At 38.6% G+C, this 10416-nt stretch overlaps 1 protein-coding gene across 1 annotated transcript; it reads left to right on the top strand.

Annotated features, from left to right (window-relative positions):
• The first annotated feature begins 6447 nt into the window (after nucleotides 1–6447).
• LOC132184174 (uncharacterized) lies at nucleotides 6448–8937 on the top strand. The gene is made up of 3 exons (XM_059597695.2): nucleotides 6448–7076; nucleotides 7405–7752; nucleotides 7844–8937. The coding sequence occupies exons 1-3, from the start codon at nucleotides 6636–6638 to the stop codon at nucleotides 8465–8467; spliced, it is 1413 nt and encodes a 470-aa protein (XP_059453678.2). The 5' UTR covers nucleotides 6448–6635; the 3' UTR covers nucleotides 8468–8937.
• The last annotated feature ends 1479 nt before the right edge of the window (nucleotides 8938–10416 follow it).

Raw genomic sequence — 10416 nt, 5'->3', positions numbered from 1 at the left:
GAATTTACTTACCTCTAGACTGAAGCTAAAAGTGGTATGAAGGAATCTAGTTGCTCCAATATAACTAACACCACTAGTATATCTTTTGAAACTACTTTCTAAAGTCCGCTATCTCTTGTGTTCTTTCTTTCTTGTAGCGCTTGGTCTCGCCCTTTCTCTCTCTGTTCTGAGTAAACACTCTTAGAAAGAAGAAAGACCGAGTAAAAAGCGGAAGAAGGAAGAATATATGCAAGAGATGGGAGAGGAGATGAGTGGTGAAAATTGTGAAGGAGAAGAGCTCTATTTATAGGAGAAAATGAAACACTATTCTACCTTCAATTTACAATTATACCCTCATTTTACTATTTCACCAACCCTATACTATTTCACCAACCCTATACTATTTCACCAACCCTATACTATTCTACCTACCCTATACTATTCTACCTTCTTATTCTACCATCCTTATACCTACCATTTACTATCCTATTATTTCACCAATTACCATTCTCTAATTACCACTCTCATAAATTTCCCAAGAATTAAAATCCTTAGCTACAATGGATATTAAAATAACATCATTATCAAAATAATCTATTTAAATAGCTTTGAAAATTCTGGGGCACTACAGCTGGGGTGGTTTCGGCCACCCCATATCGGCCGTATGGGGTGGCTTCGGCCACCCCCTTGGCCTTGGAAGTTGTCCAGCCACCCCCAAATGCACCTGATCCCCTCCCCCCTCCCTTTTTTTTTTGGCCTTTTGGGGGTGGCCGAACCACCCCCATGGCCAAGGGGGTGGGTCCAGCCACCCCCAGACCGGCCAGGGGGTGGCTTAGCCAAAAATGGGGGTGGTCCGGCCACCGCATTTTGGCCAAGAGCCATCCCGATTTCGTTTTTTTTTTTTTTTTTTTTTGGGAAACTTCACTAAGGCCCCCTGAATTTCCGGCCGTTTTTGCAGACCCCCCCTGAACTTCAAAAACTCTCATTTTGGACCCTTAAACTTCTATTTTCTCTCACTTTGGACCCTTTTAACATTAAACTACGTCGTTTTGAATGTTTTATACCCATTTTACCCTTCCCCAAAACTACGTCGTTTTGTGTCCTAAAATTACAACACTTACCCAGCCCAAAACGACGTCGTTTTATGCATTAATTTTTTTATTTTTTATTTTTTAAAAAAGAAAAGCAAAATAAATAAATTAAAAAAAAAAAAAAAAAAAAAAAGAAAAAAAAGAAAAAGAAATCGGGGGTGGCTGAAGCCACCCCCTTGGCCAAAATGGGGTGGCCGGACCACCCCATTTTTGGCCAAGGGGGTGGCTGGAGCCACCCCCTGGCCGATCTGGGGGTGGTTCGACCACCCCCATGGCCAAGGGGGTGGTTCGGCCACCCCCGTGGCCCAAAAAAAGAAAAAAAGAAAAGGGGATCGGGGTGCTTTGGGGGTGGCCGGACCACCCCCAAGGGGCTGGGGTGGTTTCGGCCACCCCATACCGGTCGTATGGGGTGGCCGAAACCACCCCCAGCCCCTTGGGGGTAGTCCAGCCACCCCCACGATCCCCCCCCCCCCCCCCCCCCCCACCCGCGTTTTTTTTTTTCGGCCTTTTGGGGGTGGCCGGACCACCCCCATGGCCAAGGGGGTGGTCCGGCCACCCCCAGACCAGCCAGGGGTGGCTGAGCGACCCCCTTGGCCAAAAATGGGGTGGTCCGGCCACCCCATTTTGGCCAAGGGGGTGGCTGAAGCCACCCCCGATTTCTTTTTCTTTTTTTTTTTAATTCTTTTTTTTAATTTATTTTATTTATTTATTATTTTTTTAATATTAATGACCAAAACGACGTCGTTTTGGGTTGGGTGGTGATGTAGTTCTGAAGCTCAAAACGGTGTAGTTTTGGAGTAAAAACGACGTAGTTTTGTTTAAGTCCAAAACGGCGTAGTTTTAGTCGAGGGTAAAATGGGTATAAAAAGTTAAAAGGGTCCAAAATGAGAGAAAATCAAAGTTCAGGGGGCCTAAGTGAGAGTTTTTGAAGTTCAGGGGGGGTCTGTAAAATCGGTCGGAAGTTCAGGGGGCCTTAGTGAAGTTTCCCCTTTTTTTTTTAATATTATGCTCAAAACGACGTCATTTTGGGTTGGGTGGTGATGTAGTTTTGAAGCCCAAAATGGTGTAGTTTTGGAGCCCAAAACGACGTAGTTTTAGTTGAGGGTAAAATGGGTATAAAAAGTCAAATTGTTTGACTTTAACGTTAAAATAGTCTAAAGAGAGCAAACTAAAGTTCAGGGGACCTAAGTGAGAGTTTTGAAAATTCAGGGAGTGCTTGTCAAAACGACTGGAAGTTTAGGGTGGCTTTTTGAAGTTTTGCAAAAAAAAAAAAAAAAAAGATATTATCAAAGAGACCAGTATTTTTTTTGTTTTTTTGTTTGTTGGCTTAGATAATCCCAAGCCCTTAGAAGTTTAGCTTCATATGGATGGTTAATTGAATAACAAAGCATAAATGACAACATTTTTGAATAAATTAGCTTATTTTTTGTTAAAGAAATGGGATTTTGGAACCACATGTAGGGCCATGATCGCATCTGCTAGAATTTGATTCTTTTTGGTGGGATAGTCGCGACATCATGGATTTTTTGACCAATCTTTCTGCACATTTTCCTATTTATTTATTACGAGGTCATATGTGGTTTGGCTTTCTTCACGCGCATTTTGATTCGTAAAGAATACAAACATAAATCAGCTGCCGCACCTTCTTCTAGTCGAAACTAGGAAAACCAATAATATAATGGCCAAAGACTCTTGCTCGAGCTCAATTAGCGCATTTAAGTAGGCTGATAAAATGAATTTAATACGAAATTAGTGGGTTGAAGAGCTTTATTAAATGGATTGAGTTAACGTTGACCTATATAATTTTATACTCATTTTGACACCCTCTATTGATTGGGTGTAAAAAATGAAATGTGCTTATATATAATAATATAAATATGTTTTCTCTAAATGGTATAAAACATTTAAGGGTAAAATTAATAACAAAATCGTGCAAGCTAAGGCCCAAAGCGAACGATATTATATTACATGAAGCGGATTGTTACACCAATGCTTCGACATGACTCAAATCTAACACCCGACATTTAAGACCGACGATTTTTCACACAAACTATCCTCCCTAATTATGGTCAAAACTTTTGAAACTAAAAGTAGAATTTGGGCAAAGAGTAAAGTCCCCATATTGACCATTCTTATCCAATATGTGAAGTGGTATTGGGAAATTTCCATCTCATTTTCGTGACTGACAATCAACATTTTGTCTGGGGGTGATTTTTCAAGAGGGAGAAAAGAAAGTCGAAGTTGCTTAATTGCATTGTTTTGAAACGTTGCAAGAGGCAGGAGGACATGCAGTCCCTCTATCTCTATATGTAGATAGCGTGTGAGTCAACTTTGGCTTGCAGTCGCATAATAATTACTAGTAAGCCAAATAAAAAATGACAAAACAAAACTTGTGTTTCCGTGATTAGCGACGTGATTGGGAAGCAGCATAGCAAATGGGATTGCTTTTTTGAGAGAGGAAAGCGGGCTCTACTCAATTTAGGTACTGTCGAGTGTCGGCTTTAAAGAATAACATACATTTGTGACACTCTTAGTCAATTTTGTACGAGTTTGAGGCCCCACAATCCACCCATTCCACGGAATAGAAAGCCTTCTTCTTGTTGGAACTTAATAATAAGATGGGTACGCTCCGTCTCTATGATGGAAAAGCAGACAGGAGAGATCAACTCTAATTAGTTTACTTTGGCATAATAGTAGTACTTATCTGTTGAGAATTACATAGTAAGAGTTTAGAATGTGAAAATTGTAAGCGTTCATTTAAGTCCGACTAAGTCATAGTTTGACCCAGCCTAGATGGTAAGAGCCGCAGACGCTCTCTCAAATTCGACTGAGTCATAGTCTGACTCAACCTCATTAGACCATCAATAAGACTCAATACACCTATTTTGAAAGTCGAACTCTCATCCTAATACATGCCTAACCACTTTAGAGATTTTCTTAAAACTACTCTATCACCACCACTGATGATTTACGTTTATTCTAGTATATTAATTTACTCTTTTTTGACTCATTTGGTGTCCATTGTAATTGATACGAATGTTTTGTCTCTAACAATTGATATTCGAGCTATTGGTAAGAGTATTTTGATTTAAGGTGGGTAAAAAAAAAATGAGATAACTTCACTGAAGAGCCTTGAACTTCTACCCGATTTGACAAACTCCTAAAATTTCAAAATCTCTCAATTTAATCTCACGAACTTACTAAAAAAAAAAATTATAAACGATTCAAAACCTATTAACTTCTGCTACTGCTGCTGTATATTAAAGTAGTTTTCACTAAAAACACTATTAACAGTTTATTTCTTACAAACAAATATCTTGCAGGAAGGAGTTTTATTTTCAGGTACGTCCGATACATCAACATCCACCATCACATGGTTACCAAATCTCTCAGCAGGCTTCCAAAATCTGGTGAGTGGCCCACAGATTGAGGCACCTAATTGTTTTTGGTTATATCACAATATTTCTATTTGGGACGCAATTCCGACCGCCCAACCAATTGTTGGTGCAATGGTGCCTACCCGCTTTTAGCGTCAACGCGAAAATAAAATAGTTTTTCTCATTAAAAAAACAAGAAAATAAAATTGGAGGGTTAGTGTCGTAAATGTATATATATATATTTTTATCTATTTTCTTATTTTTACAAATTTACTCAAATCATGTTTTTTACTCGTGAAAGATCTGATCATGATTATGTGTTCTAATCATGTATCATTATATATATATATATATTAATTTCTTTTAGACTGTAAATAAATCAGTCCATTCAACAACCTGCTTGATACCCGCTCGGTTTAACTTGACTCAAACTCGAGCTCAATATTGTAGAAACCCGCTCGATTAGTAAATGATATATATCCGACTCTCTCAAGAAAACTTGATAAAGGCTCGCGAGCTCAGCTCGTTTAAAGCTCGACTAGTTCGTTTGCTCGACTCGTTAGCTTGTTTATATATATATATATATATATATATATATGTCCCCAAGAGGTAGCTCAATCGGCTAGGATCACACTTTATGAAGTGGAGGTCACTAGTTCGAATCCCCCTCCCCCCTCTTGTGCGGACATGTCAAAAAAAAAAAAAAAAAATATATATATATATATATATATATATATAAATTAGTTATATAAATTTAAGTATGTATATTAGTTATAAAGTAATATATGTAATATAAATTATTTAATATTTATATTTATACTATAGATAAATTTCTAGAGGTTGTTTTAAAATTAAAGCTTGAACTTTGCTAAGATCATATATTAAAGAATTTAATAGCTTAGCGCCAACTCGAGTTAGGCCCGGCTCGGCTCGAATAACATTCTCAAAGAACTCAAATTTGAGCTCGAGCTCGCTTGAATTTTAAACGAGCCGAGCTTGAACACACATTTCATAGCTCGGCTCGAACTCGAGTTCGACTCAAATAAGTATCTTTGTAAACAACCCAATCTTGAAATCCTAAAGCTCGACTCGATTACAACAATTTCTTTAAATCAAACTGTTGACATGATTGAGAAAAAAGGACCGTTTACTTAAAATTTTTGTTTCAATTTTTTTTATATTAAATAAGTAATCTACCACTAATACAAAAATATATGCAAATTATAGGAATATATCTTAGCTAAAATTATTATTCATTTCACTCCCTATAACCATATCATACAAATTTTGAGAGGAGAGAATAATAACATTTCTTTTTTGAGAATTCAATAAAATATTTTCCTAAGAATTCATTATAAATCTTCGAAAAAAAGTACACATATCAATGTTCTTTTCAAAATACCAAAAAATTACAATGCCCCCCAACATTTTAAAAATGACAAAAATATCAAAAATAGAATAAAAAAAAAAAAACAAAACTTGTGAGTCTTTATCACCGTTGATTACTTAATTTTTTTTTTTCTCAAATTTATAGAAGTAATATTTTTATCTTTTTACAAGACAAAAATGATAGATTGCAATCTTTTTGCCTCTTCCTAAGAAGAAAATTGTTGAAAAAAGAAAAGAAAAAGAAAAAGAAAAAGAAACACCCGTCTACAGCGCGTGCTTAGCATGCTGATTACTGAACAGACAGCCCATCATTAATCTGCAGTTCCGCACTACGATTGCTTTATATTAAATTTCCATACACAAACCCCGCATTGTTTAATACTTATTTGACCGTTACCAACGGCGCCGTTTCATCTTAGTCACGAGAAAATATATATTCCACCCACCACAGGGGTCAGGGGCCCTAAATCCTCCGATCCAACCAACAGAAAAAATAAATAGACAATAATAATAATAATAATAATAATTTATTATTATTATTATTTTGATTTATACTTTTTATAAAATAAAAAAAGTCGTAGGAATATGAATCTACTGGCCTACATGTCATTAGCCGATTTTCTTCTTCAAAACGGCATTCGTCTCCCACACTCTCTGCTTTATCACACTCGCTGGGAGCTTTTCAGTGAGCTTTGTTCTCACTGTCTCTCGCTTCTTAGTTGCGCTTCAGACCACTGTAATTTCGCGCTCATTGTCATCGTTCCCCGCCGCTTGGCTCTCTTTGTCGGAGTCGTGAGAAATGGAGAGAAAGCAGGGGTTCTTCTCGGCGCTGAAGGAGGAGGTGGTGAGAGGGCTGTCTCCCGGGAGGTCTAGGGCCAAGAGCCCGGCGAGGAGTGCGTCCCCCATGTCCAGGCTGCTGCGCCGGGGTAGGAAGGCCCACCACGTGGCGCCGCCCGAGCCGTTGATCGCGAGATCCGGGAGTCTGAGGCCGGCGGAGGCCTTGTCGCCGTTGAAGGAGGGACCCGACGGGACCGACGGAGAAGATTCGAGGATGGAGGGGAGGTGGGGCCAGTGGATGAAGAGGGGGCAGCTCTCGCGGGCCCCTTCCGTCTCTTGCTCTGCTGCTTACAAACGCTCGGATCTGAGGCTCTTGCTGGGAGTCTTGGGTGCACCGCTCGCCCCGGTGCACGTTAGCACGGCCGACCCTTTCCCTCACCTTAGCATCAAAGACACCCCAATTGTTAGCTCCTAATCTTTTCTTTTTGTGTTCAATCATTCGTATAGTTTATTCAAGTGTTAAGCTTAATTAGTTGCACATTAATCAACTTTCTTTGAGCTTCTGCCTATATACGCTATACATTTTTCAAGGAAATTGGTCCTGCCAGTTGAATCTGAAGCGTTTAATTTCGTAGCTTTGGTAGTGAAATCTGAACATTTGATGTCTGTATAGAGCATACAAAATTGAGCGCTGTGGATGAATGTCTTCTGGACATTTTCCTGACGATTTGGGAGGATTTCTCTCCTATTTCAGCTAACGAAACCCATGACTTTGTGGGGTGTTTTTGCAGGAAAGTTCATCGGCTCAGTACATATTGCAGCAGTACACAGCGGCTTCCGGAGGGCAAAAGCTTCAGAACACCATTCACAATGCTTATGCCATGGGAAAGGTGAGGATGATAGCTTCTGAGTTTGAGACGGCTAACAGGGTAGTAAGGAGCAAGAATTCATCCAAAGCTGCAGATTCGGGTGGGTTTGTCCTTTGGCAGATGAATCCAGATATGTGGTATGTGGAGCTTGCACTTGGTGGCAGCAAGGTTCACGCTGGCTGCAATGGGAAGCTTGTCTGGAGGCACACACCTTGGCTTGGTGCACATGCTGCAAAAGGGCCTGTTAGACCCTTGCGCAGAGCACTTCAGGTCAATCTGCCTGTACATAATTACCCATTGTTTCTCTGTTTCCTCAAGTGCTTTCCACCATATCTGACAAGTTATATATTTTCCTTTTCAGGGACTTGACCCCAGAACCACTGCAAGCATGTTCACCAATGCAAGATGCATTGGAGAGAAGAAGATCAATGGAGAGGATTGCTTCATCCTCAAGCTCTGCGCAGATCCTCTGACATTGAAATCCAGGAGTGAAGGACCGGCCGAGATCATAAGGCACGTCTTGTTCGGCTACTTCAGCCAGAAAACAGGGCTTCTTGTGCACTTGGAAGATTCCCATTTGACCCGCATTCAGAACAATGGAGGCGATGCTGCATACTGGGAGACCACAATCAACTCCTTCCTCGATGATTACAGGCCTGTTGAGGGAGTCATGATTGCTCACTCGGGTCGTTCAGTAGTAACTCTTTTCAGGTTTGGAGAAACAGCAATGAGCCACACTAAAACCAGGATGGAAGAAGCATGGACAATCGAGGAAGTGGCTTTCAATGTCCCCGGGCTTTCGGTAGACTGTTTCATTCCTCCTGCTGAATTGAGATTTGCTTCTGTCAGTGAAGCCTGCGAGCTTCCTCAGGCTCAGAGGGTAAACAGTGCTGTGGCTGCAGCAGCATACCGTGCAAAAGTTGCAGCCCTCGAGAATTCTGATGACTGCAATGTTAATGGTAGCATTTGGAAAACAGATATTTAGGAAAGTTGAAGGTTTAGTTTCAACTGACTGACAAATTAGAAGATAGTAGCTGGGTTGTTTGTGGATTCTCTTCAAATTTGTAAATACAGGACAATCATTCACAGATATTCTCAGCTCCCTGACTGAATTTTTAGTCTTGTTTTATGGAGTCAGTGCTTGGGTTTTTGGTGGATGATTGATGAGCCCAGGAGGCAGGGAGGTTTGTTTTTCCCATTTACTTGTATACATGTTCTGAGAAGAGGGCATCTGAAGAACATTTTCAGGTCTTGATTCTTGTAGCATTTTTCTCCAGCGCAGTCGGCGGTGATACTGGAAGATCAATTAGGATTCCTGTAATATTTAAATTCGTGAAGAACTTCTAACATTATGCCTGGCCATGTGATGAGAGTTTCACTCCCAACAAGTTCTGGGCTTTTGAATATTTTGAGTACTATGCATGAATGAATGTGTAACATATTAGTGCAGCTTTATATATATATATATATATATATATATATATATACATATATTTTATCATGGTAGAATTTGAAAATTTGATATGCCATGAAAGGAAAGAATTGTTCACAGGAGTGGAAAACTTGAGGCATGTTTCTTGTGGCTTTTGGGTTTGAAATCTGATTAGTAAGGAAAACAATAGAGTAGCCAAAATCAGTTATGTTTGATGTATGATTTCTGCTTATGACAATAGGCATGTTTCTCTGCTTTCTGTGTCTCTTATCCAAGTAATGTATTTGAGTCCGACTCTGCAATGAAAATTCTCATGATTGATTAGTGTAAACTAGCTTCGATTTTATTAATGTTTTGATGGGATTGTGTCAAGTTATTGGCTCAACTAGACTGAATGGAGCACATTGAACCATTATCTAGGCTTTTCTTGTTACTGGTTTTCAACGAACGGGTATTATTAGGGTTACGTCACTTTGTTGATCTCTTTGCCTTTTTTTTCTTAGAAAAAAAGCCATGATTCTAATTTGATTCCAAGTAGCATGCCTGCAAATTTTTCTGAACATTGTGTGTTAAAAATAAAAAAGAAGCCAATCATTTTATTTATTTTTAATTATTACGCATTTATCCTTGAAGACCAACATAACTATGTGATCAATTATAGATTGTGACAGCATGCCTGTGCTGCTAAAAAGACGTTATGAGCAAGCAAATTTTGTTTCATCATAGCTGTTGAGTATTGATTATAAGCTTTAATTGAGAAAAAGAGAAACATGAGCCATTTGTTAGAATTGACACCACACAAATATCAACAAAGAAGAAGAAACAAGTATTAAAACACCAGACTTTAATGTTGTTCGGCGAGATTGGCTATGTCCACAGGATGGCAATAACGGTGTTTCTTCTTCTTTGCTACTAAAAAAAAAAAAAGAAAAAAAGAAAAAAAAAAAAGAAAGTAAAAGTCCACGTAACCCTCCTCAAACTATTGCCCAATTGACAATGTCTCCCATAATGACGAAAATGCCCTTAATAAAATTAAATAATTAAAAAAAACTAAATTTAATTTTTTTTTTAATGAAAAGGGAGTGGAAATTCTAAAATATATATATATATTGAATTTATTGGAATATTTTTGTCTTATTGACAAATATTTAGGATCATTTTTGTCTTTTTGCTAGCATTGAAGGAGACATTGTCAAATTTTTGGCAGTTTGGAGGGGACATTGTCACAATTGAAAGTTTGGGGAGGACATTGTCAATTTAGTGGTAGTTTGAGAGGAGTATATGGACTTTACCCAAAAAAAATATGGATTAAGTTTCCCTCTAAATTGGATTAGAAGAATTTCCTTCAATTTAGTTTATAAAAGTGACATGTATCATTTTTTTTAATAACATGTGAGATGCACATGGGTTTTTAATAAAATTTATTCTAACTTTGTCCCTACTATTAAAAAAACATGTGCATCTTATATGTTTAAGGGACACATGTCACATGTATAGATTAG

Source organism: Corylus avellana, chromosome 7, assembly GCF_965113065.1.
Source record: "Corylus avellana chromosome 7, dhCorAvel1.hap1.2, whole genome shotgun sequence".
NCBI lineage: Eukaryota > Viridiplantae > Streptophyta > Magnoliopsida > Fagales > Betulaceae > Corylus > Corylus avellana.
Note: the sequence above shows the minus strand (reverse complement) of the source record. Positions and strands in the feature narration are given on the sequence as shown.